Below are 27973 nucleotides of genomic sequence, written 5' to 3' on the forward strand. Positions count from 1 at the left end.
AGTGAAGTTTACTTTAAAAGTCTGCTCAGCATTTTACACTTAGAGCATATCTCAATTTGGACGAGCCACATTTCAGGTGTTAGTGGCTACTGTCCTGGTTAGTAGAATTCTAAAATAAGAGAAAGCCATTTGAGGAAACAGTTGTTTTTGCCTTTTCCTAAAAAACTGCAGTCACATAGGAGAAACATCACTGACAGTAGTTGATTTCAAGACATTTTCCAAGCTCAAAAGTTTCAGCTCAGCTATTAAATTCAATATCTGTTCAGCCCATGTCCTCCACCGTCTTCAGCTCTATTTGTATGTATACACAGCTGCATTTCTACCACCTGCCTGTAATTTTTCCATCCTGTTGTCCATAATATTGAATCATCAAAATGCTATACTCTGGAAAAAATAGTTGCAAAGTAGTTAAATTTTACTTTGTGCAGTGAAATCTAATTTTTATAGAAATATTTATCTGTAACTGTATATTCATACAAGAGTTTACTAATTTAGTGTCTGAATACTTACAGAGTTTTGCTTTTTGCCTTTTGTTGTTCATGTACCTCAAGTAACTGAATAAGCAGGAAAAGGTTATTTTTAATGGTTAAATATGCCTTATTTTTAAAGAAGTGGAATACCTCAGGAAGTGTTGCCAGTATATTAAAGGAACAATTAGGAATTCACAAGAAAAAAAATCTGTTTACCAAACTAAGATAAATGAACAGAGTTATATTTTTCATATTTGTTCTTATATTTGACTAGGGAGGTGGGAGAACAACAGAAGTAAGATTTTCCACATTTCTGTATGAAATGCAGTTTCTCAGTGAGGACACAGTACAGGGAGTCATAAGGGAACATGTGGACAAGTTTATGAACAGCAAAAGTAAAGGGTGATCCCGCCAGTATTGAGGGAGGAAAGTATTTGTAGCAAATGACACAAAAGTTAGCAAAAGATTTGGACCTCCGTAAACCACAGCACATTGTTGATGAAAGTAAAAATGCAGATTTGTTTTTATCTATCAAATTAGCTACATAAATTTTAAACATTTTTATTTTTCTTCCTCTGATTCATTCATTGCTGGCAAGAGTGCTGAGAAATATTCTCATATTTATAGATAGTAGGGTAAACTAATGCTTTAATTTTTGAGAGGCTATCTTTTCAAGTTTGTTTTATTTATTTATTTGAAAGGCAGAATGACATAGAGGGAGAGGCAGAGATTATCTATCTGCTGTTTCACTCACCAAATGGCCCCAACAGCCAGGGCTGAGCTAAGCCAGAGCCAGAATCCAGGAACTCCATCCAGGTTTCCTGCATGGGCGGCAGGAACACAAGTGGTTGTGGACCATCATCTGCTGCCTCCCAAGCACTTTAGCAGAAAGCTGGATCAGATGTAGAGGTGGGACCGAATCCCTGACACTCCAGTGTGGGATGCTGGAGTCTGAGTCCTAAGGGGCATCTTAACCTGCTGCAACACTGCACCTGCCCCTGAGAGTCTGTCTTAAGCACTCTTCTTCTTCTTCTCCTTCTCCTTCCCCTTCTTCCTCCTCCTCTTCCTCGATTTATTTGTTTGGAAGGCAGAGTTACAGAGAGGGAGGAAGGGAAGGAGGGAGGGGGAGACAGACAGATCTCTTTCATCCACTGGTTCACACCTCAGTTGGCTGCAGTCCACAGAGCTGGGCCAGGCTGAAATTAGAAGCCAGGAGCTTCCTCTGGGTCTTCTACAAGGGTACATGGACACTGCAGGCGGCAGCTTTACCTGCTAGACCACAGCGCCAAAGCCTTAAACATTCTTGAAATACAGAAAATTGGGCTGCTACTGTAGTGTCATAGGCTAAACGTCTGCCTGCAGTGAGGCATCCCATATGGGTGCCGGTTCTAGTCCCGTCTGCTCCTCTTCCAATTCAGCTCTCTGCTATGGCCTGGGAAAGCAGAAGAAGATGACTCAAGTATTTGGGCCCCTGCACCCACGTGGCAGACCCAAAAGAAGCTCTCCTGGCTCCTGGCTTTGGATCTGTCCAGCTTTAGCGGTTGCAGCTGTCTCTCTCTCTTTCTGTGACTCTGCCTCTTGAATAAATAAATCTAAATTTTTTTTTTTTTTTTTTTGACAGGCAGAGTGGACAGTGAGAGAGAGACAGAGAGAAAGGTCTTCCTTTGCCGTTGGTTCACCCTCCAATGGCCGCCACGGTAGCGCGCTGCGGCCGGCGCACTGCGCTGATCCAATGGCAGGAGCCAGGTGCTTCTCCTGGTCTCCCATGGGGTGCAGGGCCCAAGCACTTGGGCCATCCTCCACTGCACTCCCTGGCCACAGCAGAGAGCTGGCCTGGAAGAGGGGCAACCGGGACAGGATCGGTGCCCCGACCGGGACTAGAACCCAGTGTGCCGGCGCCGCAAGGCGGAGGATTAGCCTAGTGAGCCACGGCGCCGGCCAATAAATCTAAATTTAAAAAAAAACCAAAAATATTTTATGCACAAAGATCCTCTTGACAGCATTATTTTAAAAGTTTTTTAGCTTTTAATATATTTTTGAAAACTGATTTGTGATATCTAATTTTAAGTTGTAAGAAACTCACACAGTTTGGTTTATAATAAAATCTGTGAAAAGGGTGAGGAATTGTTTTAGCATTTTGATAAGTAACTTTTTGTTCTTAAGCCCAGGCCATTCAGCCCACCTGTAACTTCCAACACCAGCCCACCTCCTGCTGCCCCCTTAGCCCGGGCAGAAAGCTCATCTTCTATCTCATCGTCTGCTTCACTGAGTGCCGCCAATACTCCAACAGTAGGTAGGTGATTACTGTCCATTAGACATGTAGCATACAGAGTATGATCAGTATGATCAGACGTGTGTGTGTGTGTGTGTACTATATATATATAATTTGTTTATTTAAATAGGCTAGTGAAGTTTCAACGTTACAAATTTTGTTGTAATGTTGAAATCTACCATTATCAGACTGCCCACATTTTTCTTCTCTATTTTATGGTATGTATTATCTGAATAGGAGAATTTTAACCATGATTAGCACTGTCAAGAATGAATCCAGGGGCCAGCATTGTGGTATAGCAGGTAAAGCTGCCACCTGTGATGCCAGCATCGTATATAGGCACCGGTTCAAGTCCTGGCTGCTCTACTTACCATCCAGCTCCCTGCTAATATTTCTGGGAAAGCTGTGGAAGATGGCCCAAGTGCTGGGCCCCTGCACCCACATGGGAAACCGGAAGAAGCTCCTGGCTCCTGGCTTTGGTCTGGCCCAGCCCTGGCTGTTGCGGTCATCGGAGAGTCAACCAGCGGATGGAAGATCTCTTTCTTTCTGTAACTCTATCTTTCAAATAATTAAAATAAATCTTTAAAGAAAAAAAAAGTCCTATTTATAAGCTACTGGTCCATATAAAAAGTAGTCCTGAGAAGTGGTAGTTGCATTTGTAAGGAAGTTTATGTTTTAAAAACAATCTTTTTTTTTTTTTTTAAAAAGAAAGCATTTTGTGTTTCCAATGAATTATACTCTTAATCTCTTCCACAAGAATTTATGTCATAAAGATTTAAAACTTTATTTGAGAGACAGAAAGAGACACAGAGAGAACAAATTCTTAGTGCCGGTTCACTCTGCAATTGTTTGCAAAGGCAGAGGCTGGGCTACGCTGGGCTACGCTGGGCTACATGTGGGAGCCAGAAACAGAATACAGGTCTCCCACGTGACGGCAGGAGCCCAGTTACTTAGGCCATCACCATTCTCCTGCAACGTGTTCATTAGCAGGAAGCTGGGGTTTGGACTGGACTGGGGTGAAATTTGAGCCCAAGTCCCCAGGATGTCCTGCTGCTAAGTCAGATGCCTGCTCCCTAAATTAATTTTGATTGATTTGGTACATATTTGTTTATGGTTTGAGCTGTTGCTGGCATTAGGAGATCTCAAAAAGATGGCTGTTAATTCAGACAAGGCAGTTAATGTAGATTTTGCACAACAAAGATTCCTTAAATCTACCTAAAAATTTACCTTTGTTTATCTTGATGTTTATTCAGCTCGCTATTTATATTTAAATTTTTGATTCTTGTTTCTTGAAAATATTTTCTTTTTCTGCAATATTTTGTTGTATTTAAATATGATAGAAGATGATAATTTGATTGGGACACTCTCTGAAATTGAAAAACACTGTGAGACGTCGCCAGGTATTGTATCAGAAGCAAATGTATGTGTTGACTAATGATCCTAAAATGTTTATAAAATACTTTGTTTCCTAACTTTTCCTTTTCCAGCAACGTATGGTGTCTCAGAAATCAAGAATAACATTAACTATCTCAATTCTGTGCTAATTATGCCATTACTGTACCAGATCCAATGACAAAAATCTCCAATTATAAAACCATATATTTTTGCTTTTTCTTCCATCTCCTTGCTCTTCTTGCCTCAACATTAAGAAGTATTAATCAATCTCACTCTAAAGCTGTCAGGACCAGAGTAAAAAGCAAAGGTTGTCACAGGAATACCAGATGGTGAGGTGAAGTTAGGAGCATGTGGCTGAAGTAGGTGGATGTGATTAAGCCTCTGCATTTTATTCCTTTGCTGAAAGAAATTCTACCTAAATATCCATTGTTTGTGACAGGAAGGTACCCTGTACCCATTATGTTCCTCACCTTGATAAGCTTTCTCCATTTTCAAAAGTCTTAAGTGTACAACAATTTAAATTGGAAACCAAAAGTCTGTCCTAATTATGAACAGAAAGTTTTTATGTCAGATTTATCTGGAATAATACATTATAAATTTAGACTTTTTTTGGAATGTAAGTACATATTTTTTGTTTAAAGACTTTTTTTTTTGAGGTATACTTATTCAGTACGTTCTTGAAAGGAGAACAGGAAGAGAAACCCAGAAGGGAGTGCGCTGTGAGTAGGTTGTGATTTTGCTCAGGCTTCCACACTTCACTGCAGCAATCAGCATGTGCAGGGGCAGTTTACAGGGAAACTGTTTCAAGGAGTCTCACGTTAGAAGCCCAGATCTGATCATTAAGAAGAATACCTAATGCTTAAAATGTTTGTAATTGTTACTTTTAGTATTAAAACAGTAGTGGATATTGTTATCCTTGGCTGTGTATGAATATCCATTTGTATAGATCACACTCTCTCTTTTTTTTTTGACAGGCAGAGTGGAAAGTGAGAGAGAGAGAGAGAGATAGAGGTCTTCCTTTTTGCCATTGGGTCACCCTCCAATGGCCACTGCGGCCAGCGCACTGCGCTGATCTGAAGCCAGGAGCCAGGTGCTTCTCCTGGTCTCCCATGCGGGTGCAGGGCCCAAGGACTTGGGCCATCCTCCACTGCCTTCCCAGGCCACAGCAGAGAGCTGGCCTGGAAGAGGGGCAACCAGGATAGAATCCGGCGCCCCAACCGGGACTAGAACCCGGTGTGCCGGCGCCGCAAGGCAGAGGATTAGCCTGTTGAGCCATGGCGCCGGCCATAGATCATACTCTTAATTTCCTATTTAAGAAGTTATACTTTTCTTCAATGAAATGATTATTATAGTAACAGACATTAATGAGGATATGGAGAATTTAGAATCTTTCTGCACTGTGGGAGGGAATGAGAAATGGTGCAGTTGCTATGAAAAATATTGTGACCATTCCTTAAAAATAAAAATTATCATATCCTGCAGTTCCACTTGTAGGCATGTAACCCAAAGAATTGAAAGCAGTGTCTCAAGGAGATGTTTGTACATCCATGTTCACAGCAGCACCTTTCATAGTACCCAAAGGTAGAAGCAAGCCTGGTGCTCACTAATGGATGAATAGACAAGCAAAATGCTGTACAGTTGTGACAGCATTTCTATCAGTGACAAACCACGTATTTGATTGGGGTCTTGTAAGATTATAGAGGAACTGACAAGTTCCTGAAGCCTGGTAACATTGTGGCATCCTAACACAAACACCTTACTCATGTGTTTGTGATAATGCTGATGTAAACAGACTTACTATACTGCCAGTTTTATAAAAGTATAGCATATAGAATTATGTACAGTAAATAAGACTTGACAATAGAATACTGCAGCTTCAATATTTTTTTACTATTCAGCTTTATGCACCTCGTGTTTACTGCATCTCTTGCATGTACTATATATGCCATATAGCCTAGGTGTGTAGTAGGCTGTACCATCTAGGTTTATATAACTACACATCTCTGATATTTGCTCAGTGACAAAATTGTCTAATGATGCATCTTCCAAAACCCATTCTCATGATTCAGCTGTAAGTGACTATATACATACAATAGAATATTTTTGAGTCTTAAGGAAGAAAATGCTTTTTTTAAAAAAAATTATTTATTTATTTGAAAGGCGGAATTAGAGAGAGGGAGAGAGAATGATGTCTTCCATCCACTGGCTCACTCCTCAAATGTCCGCAACAGCAGGAGCTGGGCCAATCCAAACCCAGGAGCCAGGAGCTTTTTCCGGGTCTCCCATGTGGTGCAGGTGCCCAAGCATTTGAGCTGCCTTCTACTGCTTTCCCAGTCTATTAGCATTGAGCTGGATTAGAAATGAAGCAGACAGCGTTCGGGCCAGTGCCCATGTGGGATGCCAGCGCCGCAGGCGGAGGCTTAACGTACTATATGCCACAGCGCTGGCCCTGAATAAAATTCTAGAGTATGCTACAGCTTGGATAAACCTTGACATTATACTAGGTCAAATACTGTATAATTCCCCTTGTAGAGGTATGGAGAGTAGTCAAACTCCTAGCAACAGAAAGTAGAGTGGGAGTGGTTGCTAGGACTGGGGGATGGGGGCTTTGAAGAATTACTGTTTGATGTCTGCATAGTTAGAATTTTACAAGATGTGAACAGTCATAGGGATGAATGGGTGATGGTTGCACAGTAATACAAATGTATTTCATTTCTCTGAACTGGACACAAGGTTAAGATGGTAGTGTGTGTGTTGTGTATATTTTGCCACAATAAAAAATTGGGGAAAAGATTATTTATTATAGCCTTCACCTTTCTCTGAGAATGTGCTTTCCTGGCTTTCCAGTGACCCTGGAGTTTAGAACCAAACATTAGATGAGGAGTGGCTTGAATTAATTTAGATAGTGAAATTTCTAGTGCACATACAGTTGCAATCGGTGAATTTATACTGAGTCTTATTTTTTCACTTCACATTTTCTCACATGCGTTCCAACGCTAGTACTTCTAATATGACCTTTCCCTTTGACCTGATCACTCTCACCTGATTCATTTGAGTCCTTGCCAGCAGTCATTTTTCTACTGTATCCAGGATCTTACTCTGTGTTCAGAATGATTTTACTAAGCAAACAAATAAAACAGTAAAATACTACTAATAAATAAATCTTTTAAATAATGGTGGTGGTGTTTCATGCCAAAAGGATGAAATTAAAGATTTTCCGTGCCTCAATCTGGGTCATGAACACTTCCCCAGCCTCATCTGCATGTCCTTTCATCGTTCATCCCTCACCCAGGAAGCATGCTATTGCTTTACAAAACTAGTACTTATGATAAAAAAAAGGTTCCAGGATCTTCATGTCTCCTTAGCAAAGTGCCTGGCACATATTAGTGGGAAATAGTAGCTGTTGTGATTTTGTGCATAAAATTTTATGTTACTGAGTGTACGGCCACCACAAAACACACCAAACACCAGAGTAAGGGAAAGGGTTTATTGGGGGAAACCTGACAGACTGGAGGGAAGGGGTGAAGAAGGCAAAGAGGGAGGAGAGTGTAAGAGAGACAGAGACAGAGAGATGGAGAGAAAGTGGGGAGGGGGGAGATCAGGAGATGGAAAGAGAGAGCCATGTGTTCAGGTCCTCTTAAAACTTTGCTTGGTGGTGGGCAGGGAAGTAGGAGCAGCGAATCCCATTAGGATGGGGATGGAGCTGACACCGGTGGTTGGGCCATGGGGTCACCTGGCTTCCAGCAGTGGCAGGGGGTGGGGGTACGTCATGGGGTTAGAGCCTAGGATTGTGTCCTGGGTGTAGATGGCACCATAGATAAGACTGTGCCATTTTACTAACACTGAGTTCTTCCTTTCATGTGAAATCTAAATGTTGTCTAATTCTGGGGTTTTTACTTTTCCTAATGGTGTATAGCAACAGCAGATCTTTTCTCTATGTAGTTTTGATCACCAACCCATTTTTCTAACTATGAAGAACCTTCTAACTGAAAATTTCTGTAAAATTTAGAACACCATCCTGTCTTCCTAGCAAAATATATTTTCTCCGTATTTGTAGGGCCTCAGGTTTAGTTGTGAAGCAGAGAAAGCTAGCACTGATTTGTTTTGGAATTCATACTCCAGTATCTCAAAGGTAACTCAGACTTTCACTATTGGATATCACATCCAAAATAAAAATATCTGATCACTGTTAACATTGTGTAACATTTATATGAGAAGAGCATACATTCAAATTTCAGAGATAAATGTTGATTTAGGTAGTCTTTAATGAATAATTATAACAAACTTGTAACTTATTTTCACAACTTGTATCGTGTACATTAAATGAAATATTCCATTTTCACATTTTTTTAAGTGGTGAGGCACACACAGGAGAAGTGCATTTGTGAAGAAAAAACCCCTGCACTATTTTGAGGGGATACTTTGTTTAGGCTAAAAAACAAAAACCTGAATACATGCTGAGGTTAAATTTATTTATATTTTATTATGCTTTAAATAAAACCACTGATCTTCATATGATTTGCCTCTAAATATGTCTCCTCTCAGTGAATTTTTATATTAGGTATTTCTTAAAAAAGTAACCTCACTAGTTGTATTTATTGAGGCACTGTAATGTGGGAATATACATAAGTGTCAGAATAAGAGGGGGTTCAAGAGAATAGTAATAATGAGTAGAGTCTGGAGCATCATCACTTAGGTAGAAATAAATACAAGCATCTTATGTAGAACCCTGAAGCATGTGACTGATAGAACCTGAAGAATTTGGTATTTGAAGGCAATGTGTAGCCATATTTTAGTGATTTTAGATCCTCAAGTGAAGGGCTTTTTCCTTCAGATATTTCTTAACGATTCTGTGTCTTTCCATTTAAAAGAAAAGTCTTCCTAATTCTTTTTTGTTCTTTGTATTATGTTCTAATTTGTTTGTTTTGTTTATTTCTTAACCTCCAGATTTGTACTTGGACATTACTGAAATCGTAATGGGGTCATTTGTGACAACCTAACATTGTGAGTCTGTCTTGGTATTTAACATATACCCTTCTGAAGGATTTAACAGACGAATTGTATGTATTTTAGGAGTGTCACGGGGTCCCAGCCCTGTCAGCCTCGGAAGTCAGGACACCTTACCTGTGGCAGTCGCCCTTACAGAATCTGTTAATGCCTACTTTAAAGGAGCAGATCCTACCAAGTAAGTTTTTAAAATACACACATTTTTAAAATACACACATTTGTGTGTGTGTGTGGGAGGAAGGGAGGGAGGTGGGGGGGTTGGTGGTAAATTTTAAGTTATGTTTTGATTATGTGTAGGTTAGGATTTTCTCTTATTACTCTTTGCTATCTAATATAGTCATGTGAGGATAGTCTATAAAATAAAAAATTGCTGTGTTTAGTAGTGACGGCTTTTCCTCCACTTTATTTGCATTCTTGACCAAGCTTTATGACTGTTAGGACACATGGGTTGCTTGATATTTCTGTGGAATAGATGGCATCTGACCTGGATAGGGGTGGAACTCTGCATCTTGGCCTCAAGTCTATCTTTGGTGAAAGTGGGACATTTCCAAGGAAGAGTCAGAGTGCCTGTTTAATACAAGACTCTTGCAGAATCGGTTTAGGCTGCTTTCTTTAATGAAACAATGTCTGGGTGAATGACTGCCTCTGCTTCTGCTACATATTGTTCATTCATCTTACATTCATTCATGAACTGTTTGAGCACTCACCATGTATAGTACTCCATTTATGTGCTGAGGACACTTTAGTAAATAAAACAGTTCTCTCCTGAGCTGACATGGTACTGAGAGCAAACTATAGATACCTATGAATATGGGTATTGATATAAAAATAAGCCAGGGTAAGACGATAGAGAAAGACAACACAAGGCTGCTAGTTGAGGTTAATTTAAGCAGATACTTGAAAGGATAAGCAAGCCGCATACATATCCATATCCTAGGGAAGAATATTCCAGGAAGCGAGAGCCTGCTAGTATAAGGGACTGAGGTAAAAGCACGCTTGGTGTATTCAGACAGCAAACTGAACAATGGCATTGAAATAAACAAGGGCAAGAGTAGTCAGAAATGAGTCTGTGCATTGTACGCCCTGATGAGATATTGCATTTCTCTTGAGTGTGGTGGGGAGTTAGTAGAGGCTTTGAGAGAGGAGTGATGAGGTTACTTAGGGTTTAAAGGAGTACTCCAGCTGTTCTAGAGGGAATAAACCAGAGGGAACCAGAGTGGATGGAGAGAGTTAGAGGGTTTAACTACAGAAGTCCAGCTGAGAGATGAGCATGGCTCGTGTAAGGGTAAAGCAGAAGGAGTGGTGAGTAGTCATGAGATGCTAAGTATACAGCCATGCATTGCTTAATGATGCCGATATATTCCGGGAGATCCATTGTTAGCTGACTTTGTCTTTGTGTGCACATCATAGATTGTACTTACACAAACTAGGACAGCTACAACATCTTTACGCAATGTCATCTTACAGGACCACCACTGTATATGTAGTACTTTGGTGGCCTAAATATCCTTATGCAGTGTATTACTCTTTAGAAAAGTTGCCAAGATTTGCCAAGTGAGTAGAATTCTGAGTTTGTAGAGGTGTTGCATTGATAATTGGGTACATGATTCTGGAGTTCAGGGGCTCAATGTAGGTTAGAGATAAAATATATGGTAGTCATTCTATATGATACTTTTAAGCCAGGGACCTTAACGAATAGATTGAAAAGACAGCTGAGAATAAGTCCTGGTCCCCCTAGTGTGCAGAAAACAGGAAGAGAAGAATGATCCAGTAAGGAGTTTGAGACAGAAAATAGCCAAGAGGTGAAGAGAGAGCAAATAGAGTAGTGTCCAGAAACTAGGTAGGTGAATAAATCATTTTATGAAGGAAGCACCGAAGCTTATCTGATACTGACATCGGCTCAAGAAAAGGTGGCCATTGGCAATCTGGAGGTCATTGGTGACCTTCACAAGGACAATTTTAGCAGCATGGGAAGGGTGAAAGGCTACTTGGAGGAAATTCAGGAACAGCAGGTAATGCAAAGCTGGACAGCTATGTTTGGAAAGAGCACATGTAAACAGCTCTTTCTGGATGTTTTGTTCTAAGTGGAAGCAGAGAAATGGAATGGTAACAGGAGTGAGATGGTAGAATCAAGAGGATTTTTTCTTTCTTTCTTTTTTTTTAAAGATTTTATTTATTTATTTGAGAGAGAGAAGGAGAGACAAAGGTCTTCTATTCACTGGTTGATTCTCCATGTGGCCGAAATAGCTGGATCTGGGCCGATCCAAAACCAGGAGCCAGGAGCTTCTTCCGGGTCTCCCGCATGGGTGCAGGGGCCCAAGGAATTGGGCCATCCTCCACAGCTTTCTCAGGCTGTAGCAGAGATCTGGATCAGAAGAGGGGCAGCTAGGACTCAAGCCAGCACTCATATGGGATTCCAGTGCCACAGACGGAGGCTTAGCTCACTATGCCACAGTGCCGGCCCATATGTTTGTGTTTTTTAAAAGATACATATTTTAGCATGTCTATGTGCTGATGGGAAGATGAAGTATTTGTGGGAAAAATTAAGCATGGTGGAAAATTGTATACAGTTGCATGAGTGATTGCCCTTCAGAATATAAAAGGGAATGAGCTCCAGGGCTGAATTGGTGAGATTGGCCTTCGGTGCAAACTAGCCATGTATTCACATAGGAGGGAATGCAGAAGATATGGATATTAGGTTGATTTGGAGTTGAGTAGTGAGACTGTTCTTTTCTGATTTTACTTGTTCAGTAAAATTAAAAGTAAAACCATCAGCAGAGAGTAGGCAGAGAGACTACTGCAAGTTAGGGGAGAAAAGAAAGGATATGAAAAGGACAGAAGAATGAGTAGACTAGTGTGTGATAGGATTACCAGGTTACCTCGGGGGGCCATTGGAGAGTTGTGGCTGTGCTTCTGTTTCTCTCTAGTCAAACTCAGCTGTTTAGATGGGAGTAGGGAGCTGGATGTAGCCCAGATTCTGTATGGCCAAGCAAACGGTAAAAGAAGCCCAAGGGAGGGTTCATGAAGGATGAATTGATGGACCAGGGAGTCAGTGATAGGTGGAAGTGAGGATGTGAAGGAGTGAGTGACGATTATGAAAAAATGGTAGTCATGTGGATTATAGAGATGTTGATGGGTTTGGAGAACTGTGGGAGATGCAACAGAATGAGTGAAAACAATAGGATGTGTGAGCTGATGAGCGGGGAGACTAGAGGAGCTGTGGTGGCTGAGGTGGGCTGAAAGACGAGCTCAGTGGCTGTAATGGGCTGAGGAACTAAGTGGCCATCTCCAGGGATGTTGAAATCACCAAAAATTGTGACGGGGGTAGTGGCACAGACACATACTGTCAGTGAGCTACGACTTTCAGGAAGTGAAAAGGAGTGTGAGTAGTGAATAATGTCATCTGATGCGTGAATTTCAGAGGAGGAAGGAAGGGAGGGAGGGAGGAGCCAAGGGGTATCTACCACCACCATCAGCCCTGGGCTTTGTGGGCTTTGAGAGGGAAAATAGCTACAGCTATTTGTAGTTGAATAGTGTTACCAGGGAAGTTAGCTAGAGGAGAGTTAACCACAGAAAGTAGAGGAACAGTATTCATGTGCTTACATCTGTGTTTGGAGGTTAGTTCCCAGAACAGACGATGTTGGATGAGTGTGCCCTTTCATGTAGAATCATTGTTTATAATTAAACTGAAGAAATAACTCATCCATAATTATGAAAAAGGACATACACATACACCCCATTATAAGCCAGAAAATGGAGACTAAAGCATCTTACTTGAGCACTTTCTCAAATCCCGAATTTCAGGTGTATTGTGAAGATCACTGGTGATGTGACAGTATCATTTCCAAGTGGCATCATTAAAGTCTTCACTGGTAATCCATCTCCAGCTGTGCTGTGCTTCAGGGTAAAAAACATCAGCAGACTTGAGCAAATTCTTCCAAATGCACAGCTTGTGTTCAGGTCTGTATATTTTTGTTTTGAAGATTTTGATGTTTTTTTAAGATTTATTTATTTTTATTTGAAAGGCAGAGTTACAGAGAGGCAGAGGGAGAGAGAGAGGGAGGGAGGGAGGGAGGAAAGGAGGTGTCTTCCATCTACTGGTTCATTCTACAGAGGGCCGCAACAGCTAGAGCTGTGTCAGGAACTTCCTTTGGGTCTCCCACTTGGGTGCAGGGGCCTAAGAACTTGCGCCATCTTCTACTGCTTTCCCAGACCATATCAGAGAACTGCATCGGAAGTGGAGTAGCCAGGACTTGAACTGGTGCCCATATGGGATGCCGGCACTGCAGGCAGTGGCTTTTCCCGCTGTGCCACAGTGCCGGCCCTGATGTTTCTTTTTAAGAAATGTTTCCTTCTTGTTTGGAACAGTAATATTCCATTTGAAGAAAATACCAAAATTATTTATTACTATTAAGTAGCTTTTGCTGGCCTTTCATTTTGTGTTTGGTGGTCTGACGGTGGTTGGGTTTTTTTTTTAACCTTTTCTATCTCTCCATGTTCTCATCTTTGAGGCAAGCTTCTTCTGTGTTCCGTTCTTTATCTCCTAATCGTCATTTTTCCCTCATCCCACATTTTAGTTCATTTCTGCACATCTTTCCTAGGTCACAAAATTATCACATAGAGGCAAAGAATAAAGATGCATGGAAAAAATAACACAATGTTTCTTATATGTGTAGTGATCCGTCACAATGTGATTCCAATGCAAAAGATTTTTGGATGAACATGCAGGCTGTTACTCTCTACCTCAAGAAGCTGTCGGAGCAAAATCCAGCTGCTGCTTATTACAATGTGGATGTGTTGAAGTATCAGGTGAGTGTCACGTCATTGTAACAGTCCTCAAAGGAAACATTAACAGATGGAAGCCAACATACCACTCACTGCGTATGTTACAGTCAAATGAGATTCATTCCAGGAATGCAAAGATGTGGCAGTGTTAATCTGTTAGTCAACCAGTGGAGATTTTCCTTGCTTAAAGTTCCCCATTTATTGATGGCTGTGATAACTGAGTAAACACAGACACTTGAGTTTGTCCTGAAGTTGGAAAGACCAGCAGCAGCAGTCTTAATGTTGAAACACTCGAAGCAGGTAAGGCCAGAAGTGGCAAAGACACCCATCATTCCTATTGACAGACAGTGTTTTTCTAGATATTTTAGCCAGCAGTTAGAGAAGAAAATAAACTTTTCCTCTGGAAAAGAGGAACCAAAATTATTATTAGTTACTGGTAATATATTCCTGGAAAATTAACAGATTCAGTTGAAAAACTGATTCACTACGGTGGTCAGTTTAAAAATTAACTTTCAAAACAAGCACAAATAATAGTGAAAAAAAAGATTCAAGATGAAAAAGCAGGAAGAAACATAAGTCTCTGTTTAATACAGTTACGTAAATTTTACTCATTTCAAGAAAGATTCGTGTTGTAAAAAGTTCATCTGTTTCCAAATTAATGTATAAATTTAATGTAATCCTGATCAGAAACACAGCAGAAGTACGTCTCTGTGTTTGGAGAGTTGACAGTCATTTCCAAGTTCTCTGGGAGAATTAAGCTTGGAAAATTAAGGAGATATTTTTTGGTTTTGGGGTGTTTTTTTTTTTTTTACTAAGTTACTAAGTCTTTTTTTTTTTTTTTTTTTTTAAACAGGCAGAGTTAGTGAGAAAGAGAGAGAAAGGTCTTCCTTCTGTTGGTTCACCCCCCAAATGGCCGCTACAACCCATGCTGCACTGATCCGAAGCCAGGAGCCAGGTGCCTCTTCCTGGTCTCCCATGCGGGTACAGGGCCCAAGCACTTGGGCCATCCTCCACTGCCTTCCTGGGCCACAGCAGAGAGCTGGACAGGAAGAGGAGCAACCGGGACAGAACTGGTGCCCCAACTGGGACTAGAACTTGGGGAGCCAGCGCCGCAGGCAGAGGATTAGCCTAGTGAGCCATGGCGCTGGCCGATTACTAAGTCTTAACTGTTTTCGTTCTGACATAATGTAGATTGACATACAATTTTAAAAAAGAATTGGGTTGGTGCTGCCGGCAGCTCTGGCATCCCATACGGACGCCAGTTCAAATCCCAGCTGCTCCACTTCTGATCAGGCTCCCCGCTCATGACAGTGGAAGACTGCCCAAGTACTTGGGTCTTTGCACCCACATGGGAGACCCGGAAGAAGCTTCTGGCTCCTGGCTTCATAGATTAGCCCACCTCCTGCTGTTGCAGCCATCTGGGGAGTAAACCAGCAGATGGATGCTGTCTCCCTCTCTCTACCAATCCTGCCCTCAAATAAACAAATCTTTAAAAAAAAAAAAGAATAGAGCCTGTGTGATCTTCACTTGGATCTCCATCATGCTGAATACAGCACAGTGTCAGAGCCAGGCAGATGCTGACTGCAAGGACAGATCATTTCCCTCAGTAGCCTTGCCCCCGCCCCCTCCCCCCTTTTAATACTGATAGGGTTTATCCAGGATGTAAGACTGCCAGCTTGGAACAAATCATAGGGTGTGGGTCAGGCACCAGCAGGATGACTACAGACGGAGGGGCAGCGCCTCCAACTCTAGCTGTGTTGGGGGATGGCTCAAGAAATGTTTTAGGGGCCAGCGCTGTGGCAAACCGGGGAAAACCACTGCCAGTGACACTGACATCCTTTATTGGTGCCAGTCATGTCCCAGCTGCTCCACTTCCAATCTGGCTCTCTGCTAATGTGCCTGGAAATGCAGCAGAAGATAGCCTAAGTGCTTGTGCCCCTGCTACCAATGTGGGAAACCTGAATGAAGCTCTTGGCTTTGGCCTGATCCAGCCTGGCCACTGGGGCCATTTGGAGGGTGAACCAGCAGATAGAAGCGCTCGATCTCGCTCTCGTTCTGTCTTCCTCTTTCTTTGAAACTCTGCCTTTCAAATAAATAAATGAATCTTAGGGAGGAAAAAACTTTTAAATACTGAAGTGGAGTAATGTTTTAGCTGTAATGGGAAAACCTAAGACCACAGTATTTAAAATAGTTTGGAACTGACACAGCAATAGATGACCAAATAAATAGAACAAATTAGAGTATCCAAAAATAGATATAAGAATAAATAAAAAATTGTTTATATGACAAGGTAGCATTTTAAGGAAATACAGAAGTAATGAATTTTTTAATAAATGGTATTGGAGTAGCAAGCTAGACCTTTGGGGGACAATAAGCTGAATCTCTAACTTATACTTTAACCAAAATAAAATCCACATGCATCAAAATATTAATAATAAATGAAACTATAAAGGGACTAAAATAAGTCATAAGTGGATATATATGATCTCTCTGTATATACTTGCCATATATTTATCAGATGTTAATTTTGAAGTATAGAAGATCTTTCTAGATTTAATACAAAACTCAGAAGATGTAAGGAGAAATATATTTGATCCAAAAATAAATATGTATGTATAAAAGATTTGGTTAATTTTGTCAGTATTTTTAATCTAAGGAAAAAATATTTGCAGCACTTAAGATAGATCAAAGGTTCCATGAGCAACTCAATAGGTAACTTGGTGAGAGATGCTCCATGTCGGTATAATGGTAAGACAATGAGATGTCAGTGTGACCCCATCTGATCCCCATAAAAGAAAGAAAGACTGCTCTGTCCAGTATTAGGAGGAGTGTGACCACTTGTTAACAGGAGCGCAAATTAATGGAACCTCTGGGATGGCAGTTGTGTTAAGGTTTTTGAATAGATGTACCTTTCAGTTCAGTAATTCTACTTTCATAAATTATTTAGAAGTTAGAGGAATGTACAAAGATAAGGCACAGAGGATATTCCTTGTAGCAGTTTTTGGAACCTTAAGCACATGTGAGCAGAGGAAGATTGATTAAATGGGTTATTATAACCATGAGATGGACTCATGTTTACGTTTGCCTAAAGAGCCAGTACGGAAGGTAACAGTAGGGAGTAAGAATGCCAAGAGATGAATTTCTTATTTTGTAGTCTTTTGTGGTATTTGAATTTTTTTTCTTAAGATTTATTTATTTGAGAGGTAGAGTTTCAGACAGAGGGAATGACAGAAAGAAAGGTCTTCCATCCATTGGTTTACCCCCAAATGGCCACAATGGCTGGAAGTGAGCTGATCCGAAGCCAGGAGCCAGGAGCTTCTTCCTGGTCTCCAACGTGGGTGCAAGGGCCCAAGCACTTGGGCCATTTTCCACTGCTTTCCCAGGCCGTAGCAGGGAGCTGGATCAGAAGAGACACAGCCGGGACTCAAACCAGCGTCCATATGGAATGCCAACGCCGCAGGCGGAGGCTTAACCTACATTCCACAGCGCTGGCCCCAGTGTTTGGATTTTTTTTAATAGGGCAGTTGTATTAAAATCACTCCTATTTCTAGAAAATACTTAAAGAGTAAAAAGGTGCTGCCACTGCAGTTGACTTAAAGTTAATTACAACTATTCAGTTATTCCTTCATTCAAGAAACTTGGTAGTGCTGGGAAGAGAATAGTGAGACAGTAAACATAATAGTGTGTGTGTTAGAAAATAAGTGGTATGGAGAAAAGAAAAAGTATAGGGTCAGGGAAGGAAGATTGAAAGATTGAACATGGGGCTGGTGGTGTGTTGTAGCAGGTAAAGCCACTGCCTGTGGTGCCAGCATCTCATATGGGCACCGGTTTGAGTCCCAGCAGCTCCACTTCCTATCCAGCTCTCTGCTGTGGCCTGGGAAAGCAGTGGAAGATGGTCCAAGTCCTTGGGCCCCTGCACCTACATGGGAGACCCAGAAGAAGCTCCAGACTCTTGGCTTCGGATTGGCACAGCTCCAGCTGTTGCAGCCAATTGGGGAGTGAACCAGCAGATGGGAGAACTTTCTCTGCCTTTGCCTGTGCCTCTCTGTAACTCTGCCTTTCAAAAAAATAATTTTTTTTAAAAAAAGAGTGAAGATGGAAAATGCAGTTCTCAGTGTAAATTTAAGCAGGGTTATGGGGGGAGTGTTCTTGAAAAGGAGCCATTTGAGCAAGAACTTGAAGAATTGGAAGGAATTGTACCATTTACTGTGGGTCACATGATTAAAGGTAAACATTTAAGGTGGAATCTCTTTACTCTGCTTAGCAACAGATAGTAGTCTCCTTAGATAGCTTTGACTCTCTAAATTCTTACATTCACATATCCGTGTTATTAACATAACTTGTTTACTTTTCAGACCAGTTGTTTATTTGTTTTCCTCTTTTTAAAGGTGTCATCAAATGGCATTCAATCTACTCCTTTGAATCTTGCGACCTACTGGAAATGTAGTGCTAGCACCACGGATCTCAGAGTGGACTATAAGTACAATCCTGAGGCTATGGCTGCACCCAGTGTGCTGTCCAGCATACAGGTGGTGGTTCCAGTAGATGGAGGAGTCACAAATATGCAGTCCCTTCCCCCAGCAGTATGGTAAATTAATTGTATTTTTGAATTCTTGCTGATTTGCTGTTGTATTCTTGAGAACCAAAGTTGGTCTTGGAAAGTTTAAAAGCTGTAGTGCATTTTCCAATACAAACCATGCCATGACTTTCATTTTATTAAGTCAAGCCACAGTAGCCTCAGTCCAAAGTAAACAAAATAGTTTTTCTGTGAGTACTATTTGAATGGTTCCATGCTAACTTTAGACAAATTGCTAACTTTTCTAAACTTCATTTTTATTTGCTTTAAAAATGAGGGTAATAATTATTTACCAAGGCTAAGGGCTCATGAGTGGTGTAGTTGTGAAGAAACTGCTTAGGATACCTGCAGTTAATATCGGCGTGCCTGGGTTTGAGTCCTGGCTCCACATCTGAATCTAGCCTCCTGCCAGTTCATGTCCTGGGAGGCAGTGAGGTGATGGCCTCAGTTCTAGGGTCCCTGGTACCCACATGGGAGACCCAGCTTGAGTTTCTGGCTCCAGGCTTTTGGCCTGGCCCAGCCCTGGCTGTTATGGCCATTTGAGAAAGATTCTCTCTGTCTCTAATAAATAAAATTTTGTTTTAAATAATAAGTTATTCTCTTAATTACCTCTCTTGTCTCCTCTGTTAATATTAATAAAGACTCTAACCAATCCTTACATTTGCTTCACTGTTCAATAAATGTTTTTTTAAAAAAGATTTATTTATTTTATTTGAAAGGCAGAGTTACAGAGATGCAGAGGCAGAGAGAGAGAGAGAGAGTGAGTGAATGAGTCAGTCTTCCATCCACTGGTTCACTCCCCAAATGGCCATAATGGCCAGAGCTGGGCTGATCCGAAGCCAGGGATGTGGAGCTTCTTTCGGGTCTCCCAAGAAGGTGCAGGGACCCAAGGATTTGGGCCATCTTCCACTGCTTTCCCAGGCCATACCAGAAAGCTGGATCGGAAGTAGAGCAGCTGGGACTCGAACGGGTGCCCACATGGGATGCCGGCACCGCAGGTGGTAGCTTCGCCACAGCGCCAGTCCCAAATGTGTTTTCCTTGAAGGTAGTCAACCCTTTTCGTTTCCCTGACCAGTAGAAATGAGAAAACAGCATTATCATTGTTGTACTGAAAAATATTTAAAATGCATTTATTTACTGAGTGCCTATTTGTGTATAAAGCACTGTGCCTAGATACTTGAGCTGGAGATACTTCTTCTTTTACAGGAATGCTGAGCAAATGAAGGCCTTATGGAAATTGTCAGGCATTTCAGAAAAATCAGAAAATGGAGGTAAGTAAGCATGCTTTTTTATCTGTAGTAGGATGTCACTGAAAATGAATTTTTTTTTTTAAAGGCTGGGGTTATGTAGTTTCCTCCTGGAATTTCATGTCTTTCAGTTCCAGAACTGACCACTAGATGGAAGTTAATGCCTTAAATAAGGATGGGCCAGCTGAGATTCAGAACAGTTTTTCCCCTGTAGATTGAGTATGCGTTCTCTCCAAGGTTTTCTGTTTTCAATGGCTGCCCTAGCTGTATGGCTTTGGGAGAGTCAAACTGAAATTCTTGGAAGTAATAAACTGGAAGTAAGGCAGAAATTCTACTTGCATTGAGGACTTTATAACCAGTTAGCAAGGAAGAAAGGATGTATTTTCCCCCAGCTAACAAATACTTACCAGGAAAGGAATTTGTTCTCTTAAAAAAAAGACCCAAGCAGATTATTTTAATAGCTTCCTTTTGCTATTCAGGTATCAGAGTGTCCCTGTGAGGAAGTAGAAAATCTTATAAATGTGGTACTAATGTTGTTAGTCAAAGCTTTAAAAAAATATTCAAAATGCCGTAAAACAGAAATCTGTTCTCTGTTGCTGGTTTTATACCCAGAAGAGGGACAGGAAGTGAAGTTTAAGGATTTCTAAGGTGGCCTCTCTTGGCCTGGTGGAACATTCACAGAACAGAATTGCTGTGGTGCAGCGGGTAAGCCTCTGCTCAGGATGCCCCAGCCCCTATCAGAGCTTGATTCGAGTCCTGGCTGTTCTGCTTCCAGTCCAGCCCCTTGCTAATGAGCACCCTGTGAGGCAGTAGGTGATGCCTCAAGTACTTGGGTCCCTGCCGCCCATGTGGGAAACCTGGGTGGGGTCCTGGGCTTCTGGCTTCAGCCCAGCCTTGACTCTTGCAGGCATTTGGGGAGTGACCAGTGGATAGAAGATATCGCTGTGTGTCTTTCTCTTTCTTTCTGTCATTCTCTGTCACTTTGTCTCTCAAATGAATAAAAGTAATTTTTAAAGGATGTAAAAGTTTAGGGAGGGCTTGGACAGTAGTTAAAAACCAGGCAACAGTGCATCTCCGTTACTGACCTGCTGCAGGAGGCACAGTCGTTTAGAGTGGGCCAGTGTTTGACATCTTGGTCCGAAGCCACTAGCAAGTTCTGTCCACTTGCCCTAACTATAACCTGGGACCCCACCTCCCCTCTCCTCATGTCTAGCTCCTAATTATCTTTCAAATGCATTCACTTATTTTCATTAGCCCAAGTGCAGATCCCCCTTTCCTCTCACCTGGAGTCCTAAACTGTTTTTATTCACTTGCAATTGGCTTCTCTACTTCGCATCTTGCACCTCCTTCTCCTTGTAAGACACTAATCTGAAATATTCTTGCCTTCTTTATCTTTGGTGACTCCCCATGATTATGTCATACATTTCTTACTGTGGCTGGGTCCTTGCTATCACTCCAGTCTTCCACTTGCATCCAGTTTTCCAACTCTTCTGGTGTAAATGCATTTCCTTTAAATGCATCCCACTCCCTAAGGTCTCCTGGCTCTGAGCCTGTGGTTATTTCTTCCATCATTATCATCCCCATCATTTATAACTTCAAGCAGAGACACATGCCTATGTGTCTGTAGCTCCTGAGAGCTCTTTTGCGGCATTTGTTCGTTGTGATGATCACTTTACTATGTCTGCTGGGCTGGTAGATTGAGGTGTGTTGAATAATTTATTCTATCAGAAAGAAAGTACCTCAGAAATAATCTGTTTGGCAAGATGTTAAAAGAAAAGTGAGTGGAAATAGTAATTTTGATGTAACTCTTCTCGGCCCTAGCCGCCTCTCCCACCCCCATGATCTGGTACTGGGTGGTCCTTTCTTCTTTACCTGATACTGCCTTGTTCCTCCTAGAGTTTCCCTCCGGCTTCCCCAAGTTATCACCACCTTCTCTTTGGATCCACTTCAATATGTGTATTAGGAGTCTCACTAGTGAGCCTCTCTGAAGGTTAATATTAAGTCAAAGAGAACCATGGATGAAGATGATTTACTTAAGGAAAATTCAGATTCATTGAGTACAGTCCGATTTGGAAGTAGGACAGTAATTTGTGCATCTCATGAATGTATCACAAGACCACTAGAGTTCAGCTCATGTGCTCATTTGATTTTATTTGGTGTGAAACATTTTGTACCCTGTGTAAGTTCTATATTCTTTCCTTTGTAGGTTCTGGGTCGCTCAGAGCAAAATTTGATCTTTCAGATGGTCCCAGTAAACCCACAACACTTGCAGTACAATTTCTCAGTGAAGGAAGTACCCTCTCTGGAGTAGATATTGAACTTGTAGGCACTGGCTATAGGCTTTCCTTAGTTAAGAAGCGGTTTGCCACTGGTAAGTTGGGAGATTTCAAACTTTCATGTTCATGGAAAACACATATATTCTTGCAATCATTAGCAAATTATCAAAAAGTTTACAACTTAAAGGCATGGATATTTTTCCTTTGATCCTTGATACAAGGTGCCAGGTCGAGACACACCCGAGAGAGAACCCATGATTAGTTTAGCCGAACACCTGTGATCTGATTCTAATGTATTATAAACAGCAGATGGGAACTAGGGTTCTGTATCTGTAATGACAATGAGAAAAGTCCTCCTTTGATGCATTTGAAATTGTCATTACAAAGGGTGCTTGATGTTTTTCAGGACGGTATCTGGCCGATTGTTGATGGACCTGGGAAAATCGTGGACTCACGGGAGCAGCACACACCTGCCATTCTGCATTATCTGTTCTTTCTAAACACTATTCTAACTTGTATGATGTCTTTCAAACGTGGACACATTTGAGAGCTGATTACAGACATTAAATCGCACTTTCAAAGTGAGTCATTGAAAGAAATAGCACTGAAGTGATTTTCTACGCTTATAACTGTTCAGCTGCAATATTCAGGAAGCACCTGCATTCAGAGTTTCAGTAAAAACGAAGTTTTCATAGGCTGAAGTTGTAAATTATCTTCAGAGTCTCTATTGAAAAGGGGAGTTATAGTGTAGTGTCAGGCCAAAAATTTCAGGAGAGCAAGCACAAAATAACTTAGCTTTCCATAAAATTTTTAGAGTCAGAGAGCTTGAAGTTTTTCCAAGTTTGGTATTGAATAGCTATGAACAGAATAAAAATTCTAAGTTTTAGGTAATGTTAACCCAGAACACTCAATCAAATTGAGTTATGTGCCATAAGGTAATCAGACCAGAAGAGTTGTATGCAAAAAAACTATAATTTGATTCTCATAAACATATTAATAAAGTGTTGTAAATGGTGTTTTATATGATTTTTAAAACTTCTTAAGTGCAATGTGTTTTAAAATAAGCTTGCAAAAGACAGCAGAGAAATTTACTTCTGCAGTTAATTAACTTTATAGAAGTTGTGATTGTTTTGATGAATTAATGTTGTAGATTTAATTTATTTTTATATGGATTGCATAATGTGTGCCTTTTAAAACAACAGCAGCCAGGAACGTGCCTATCCAGTTTGTGTTGATTAATGTGCCTCAGTTTCCCTCACAAGTCTGGATCTTCTATTCAGAATCTTAGCGTGGTCAAGCATTTTTATAAGATCTTTGCAATTTTGGTCAATACCTTTGGCCTGCAGGTGGGAAGGGAATTCAGAGTAACTAAAGGACACCTTATACTTTAAGAGCCCTGGCTCTCTTTGTAGTGACACTCTGGTCACTGGAGAGAGAAGTCAGCCTGATGGAGTGTGTTTACAGGAGACAGAGTACCTTCCGCTCTTCAGCATTCGGCATTAACCTCATCAGAAGTATGTGTTTTTCAAAAGAGAGGAAGTGCGGAAAACTGTAATGGTGAATTGGTAACTGGTATTTTAACTCTCAGTCCAGCAATCCCTTGACTTTGTTTATCACTGAAAATTCCTCTTATTTACTGATTGTATTGTGAACATGAATTTTGTAGCATTTTGTGGAGAATATGTTTTTAAAAGGTTAATTTTGGCAGCAGAGGTGGAAGTACTGCCATTTGTTTTCATTCCAACTATTGAAAAAATTACCAATCACATGTTTTTATTATTTAATTCTCGCCTGGTGAAAATAGGGTAATGAGTAATGGATTGGGTTAAGCATTTGTTAAACAACTAATACTAGTAAGAAATCTAGCTTTATAGCAAATCCTGATTAGTTGAAGAAAGGAAATATTTTAGACAAAATTCCATGATTTACAAATGGGAATTTTATTTATAATGATAAATACCAGTGTCTTTTATTTTACATAACAAATTGTGTTATGATAATTTATATAAAACCACTAATTATTCTGTTAAGCCTTACAGAAGACCTCTGTTACTAGACATTTATGTAACGTCTTGCTATACTAAATACAGCAGGAACTATACTTGTTAGCAATATATAACACGGTGTGTGCTTTTTTATATATTCAATGCTAGCCCAATGCTAAATTTAGATTTGACTAAAGCAACACATAAGACAATTTGCTAAAATGTTAATGTTTACTAAATAGTGAGCAGAATTAGATTTTCTAACTCTTAATATTTGTTCTTTTAATTGCCAATTACAGTCCCTTACTGGAATTTTAACTGTAAATCTACTTTGCAATCAAACTGCTTTTGTTGGGCAGTTACTGTTTTATTATTGGAGTTCAGACACTATTTACCATGTTTATTTTAAATCAAGTATTACCTAAAAATGCACAAATTAGTGAAATGGTTAAACTTCTGCACTTTGTCAGTTGCCACAAGTCTTCATACCTAGTGTTCATACACACAGATTTGTATTGAGTACAAGTTTGAAGCCATATGAATTTATATTGATTTTTTTTCCACTTAAAAATCCACTAATAGTGTAAAAAAGACCAGGAGATTTTCAGTGGGAAATGTGTAGAGCAAGCTGGTTCTTGCTTCTGTGTAGTGATAAACTTTGTAGCTGCCTCTTTAACCAAGACTTTGTAAACAGAACTCTAACAATGTGAGTTTTTAAGAATTGTTATTTACTACTTTGGGTTGTAATTAGAACAATGCACATATCTTCCAAAATTTTGTAAATATTTTTGATTTTTTTCATAAATGTAAATTTTACATAAAAGTGTACCCTTAATAAACATGTAATATATAATTTATCCGTCGCTGTGTTTGTCCTCCTGTTGTTAGGTCCTGGGTGTTAGCACAGTGCAGACTGGCCAGGAGCTGGTTTTGAACTGTGTACCACTGTCAGAGCAGTGAGTCAGCGTTTAGTTTTCATTGACTGTATGGAACGCTTTGTGTTATTTCCCTCACAATTGTCTTGTCTTTTTTTTTTCTTTTTGGTAAATTTAAAACTTCTGAAATAAAATCTTTAAAAAACTTCATGTAGAGGGTTACTAAAAATATAAAAATTATTTAATTAAGTTTTAGTTCTAATATATTTCTAAATATATCTACAATGATGTTAAGTTTTAGTAAAGACTTTCCTCCTGATGAGATGCTCAGGAACACAGTCTTCCCCAGTTTAAAAGTCATGTTCCTAGGGCACGCATTTCTGCAATGCTTATGTTGCTGCTTGGGATGCCGGCATCCCATATTTGAGTGCCAGGTTTAAGTCCCACCTCCTCCACTTCTTATTCCAGCTTCCCACTATTGTGCACTGTGGGAAGAGCAGATGACGGCTTGAATATCTGGGTCCCTGACACCCACGTGGGAAACCTAAATAGAGGTCTGGGCTTCCAGCTTCAGCCTGGCCCAACCCTGGCATTTATGGAATAAACCAACAGATGGAACATGCCTCTCACTCTCTCCTTCTGTCTTTCAGCCTCATGCTCCCTCTGTCTTTCAAAGAAAAAGTAAATTTAAAAAGCTGTTGGCTGGGCTGGTGTTGTGGCACATGGGGTTAACCCACCACCTGCAACGCTGGCTCCCATTGTCAGAGCACCAGTTCAAGTCCCAGCTGCTCCACTTCTGATGCAGTTCCCTGCTAATGCGCCTGGGAAAGCAGTGGAAGATGGCCCAAGTGCTTGGGCCCCTGCGCCCACATAGAGGACCCCAGTGGAGTTCCTGGCTCCTGGCTTTGGCCTGATCCAGCCCTGACTTTTATAGCTATTTGGGGAGTGAGCCAACAGATGGAAGATCTTTTTTTCTCTGCCTCTCTCTGTCACTCTGCCTTTCAAATAAATAAAACAGAACAAAAAACCATCGGTGACAAAAACTTTAATATATATAAAATGTTCCAAGCAGGTAATCGGGAACATAAAGCCTCACAAAAAACTGTAGATTTAGAAAGGAGCAAATGAAGAAATGAGAAAAAGAAGCATTCATTGTGAGTATTAAAAATTTTGCCAAATCTGTGTCTCTCACACACACACATGAAATGAAGCGTTTTGTTGTGTGGTTGGGACCAGGTGTCTGGCTAGCCTCGACAGTACCACGCACCAGTTGCCCACTGGGTTTTCTCCTTCAACACGGTCTCTCTTCCCCCACCTCCCCTCTGTTGCACTAAATGGTGCTGGCTGCCTTCACACAATGCTGTGTTGCTCACTTCACAGTCCGAAGTGGGCTTGAGGAGGAAATCTCCATGCAGTACCTCAGGGGACACAGGCCCCTTCCGCCTTGTGCTGCTGCTCAGAATCTCCAGTTACCAGCAGATGGGGAAAGAGCAGATTACATGGGAGTGTTTGTGGGCCAAGGCCAGAATTTGCATCATCACTTTTGCCAACTTCCATGAGCCAGGACTTAACCTTGCAACTCCACCCAACTGCAAGCAAAGATGGGAAATGGAGTTTGTGTGCCCAGGAGGAAAAGGAAACAAGATTTTAGACACAGTGGCCTCTGTCACATACTGTGCCGCCTTGTCATGCTGTTATTTCAGCCTATACCTTCTTCCTGTGTGCAGGTTTTTTTCCCCTGTGTTCTGTATGTAGGTATTATGTCCCTATTTAAAAATGTATCTGTTTTTTTTTTTTTCCTACTCCTCTAATGATTGCTTGTAATAACTCAAAAGCCATTGCTTATCTTTGGTATATAGTGGTTTAGTCGGTCAGAAATGTTTTCATTTTGAATAACAGAAAACTAAGAATGCTTTAAGCCAACAGAGGCAGATCTTTTCATGTCTCAGGTCCGCAGTTCTCCGTGGCCAGCACTGGCCAAAACAAGGAGGCCTTGGTCTTTCCATTATAGGTGCCGAGCTCCAGGCTTGTGCCACTGCGAGAAGGGGTGGTTCCACTGTGTCTGGCTTTTTTGTCTGGAGAGCAAAAGCTTTTCCAGAACCTTCCAGCATATTTCTGCTTATGTCCTGTTGGCCAGAATTAGGTAAGAGGAGGGCCAAGAAAACAAGTGACCTTTAGAAGGAAGCTGAGGCCGGTGCCGCGGCTCACTAGGCTAATCCTCCGCCTTGCGGCACCAGCACACTGGGTTCTAGTCCCAGTCAGGGCGCTGGATTCTGTCCGGTTGCCCCTCTTCCAGGCCAGCTCTCTGCTGTGGCCCGGGAGTGCAGTGGAGGATGGCCCAAGTGCTTGGGTCCTGCACCCCATGGGAGACCAGGAGAAGCACCTGGCTCCTGCCTTCGGATCAGCGCAGTGCGCCGGCCGCAGCGCGGCGGCCATTGGAGGGTGAACCAATGGCAAAGGAAGACCTTTCTCTCTGTCTCTCTCTCTCTCACTGTCCACTCTGCCTGTCAAAAATAAAAAATAAAAAAATAAAAAAAGGAAGCTGAGTAAAGGAGAAGGGGCTAGGAATGGCTGAGGGTGAGCCAGCCATCAGCTACCCCAGAGTCTGGTGCAGGCATGATGCCAACCCAGCCATTGCACCCAGCCCAGCCAACTTTTTAGTCTGTCTTTTAACAGCACAAACAGCGATGAGTAGGATGAACTTGAAGGTAGCATCATTAGGAATAATAAACCACCTTTCCAGAGAACAATCCGAGTTACAGTCTTATTTATTTAGTTTTAGTTTATGTGTCATGTAAGCTAACAGTAGATAACTTGGGGGATGTTGTACTAAGACAGTGAGGTAAGTGAGGGAAGAGCCATGTACAGAGCTGTCTCATGTACCGTTGTGGGTGTGGCCAAGTTGAGAAGGGCTGATAGCTCCGTCTGCTGAAGTACTGCGTAGCTATTAGAAGTGAGCGTGAAGGTCCACAGTCTCAGGTATTGCCACTGTCACACGGTCAAAGAGAATGTTTTTTAAGGTGTATAGTAGAAGGGCAAAACTACACAGCAAACTGTTCTGAGTGGTGGGACTTTAATTTTCTCC

The 27973-nt window shown here is 41.2% G+C and overlaps 1 protein-coding gene across 2 annotated transcripts in view; it reads left to right on the forward strand.

Moving 5' to 3' along the window:
* FCHO2 (FCH and mu domain containing endocytic adaptor 2) overlaps positions 1 to 24870 on the forward strand; it is a 142178-nt gene extending 117308 nt beyond the window's left edge. For both annotated transcript variants that reach the window (XM_062212237.1, XM_062212236.1), the window contains exons 19-26: positions 2634 to 2763; positions 9211 to 9322; positions 12949 to 13104; positions 13821 to 13953; positions 18318 to 18517; positions 19712 to 19776; positions 21959 to 22123; positions 22435 to 24870. In XM_062212237.1, the coding sequence (XP_062068221.1) occupies positions 2634 to 2763; positions 9211 to 9322; positions 12949 to 13104; positions 13821 to 13953; positions 18318 to 18517; positions 19712 to 19776; positions 21959 to 22123; positions 22435 to 22457 (984 nt within the window). In that variant the 3' untranslated portion in view covers positions 22458 to 24870. The remainder of the gene's footprint in view (positions 1 to 2633; positions 2764 to 9210; positions 9323 to 12948; positions 13105 to 13820; positions 13954 to 18317; positions 18518 to 19711; positions 19777 to 21958; positions 22124 to 22434) is intronic.
* Positions 24871 to 27973: the final 3103 nt, after the last annotated feature.

Source organism: Lepus europaeus, chromosome 15 (genome assembly GCF_033115175.1).
Source record: "Lepus europaeus isolate LE1 chromosome 15, mLepTim1.pri, whole genome shotgun sequence".
Lineage (NCBI taxonomy): Eukaryota > Metazoa > Chordata > Mammalia > Lagomorpha > Leporidae > Lepus > Lepus europaeus.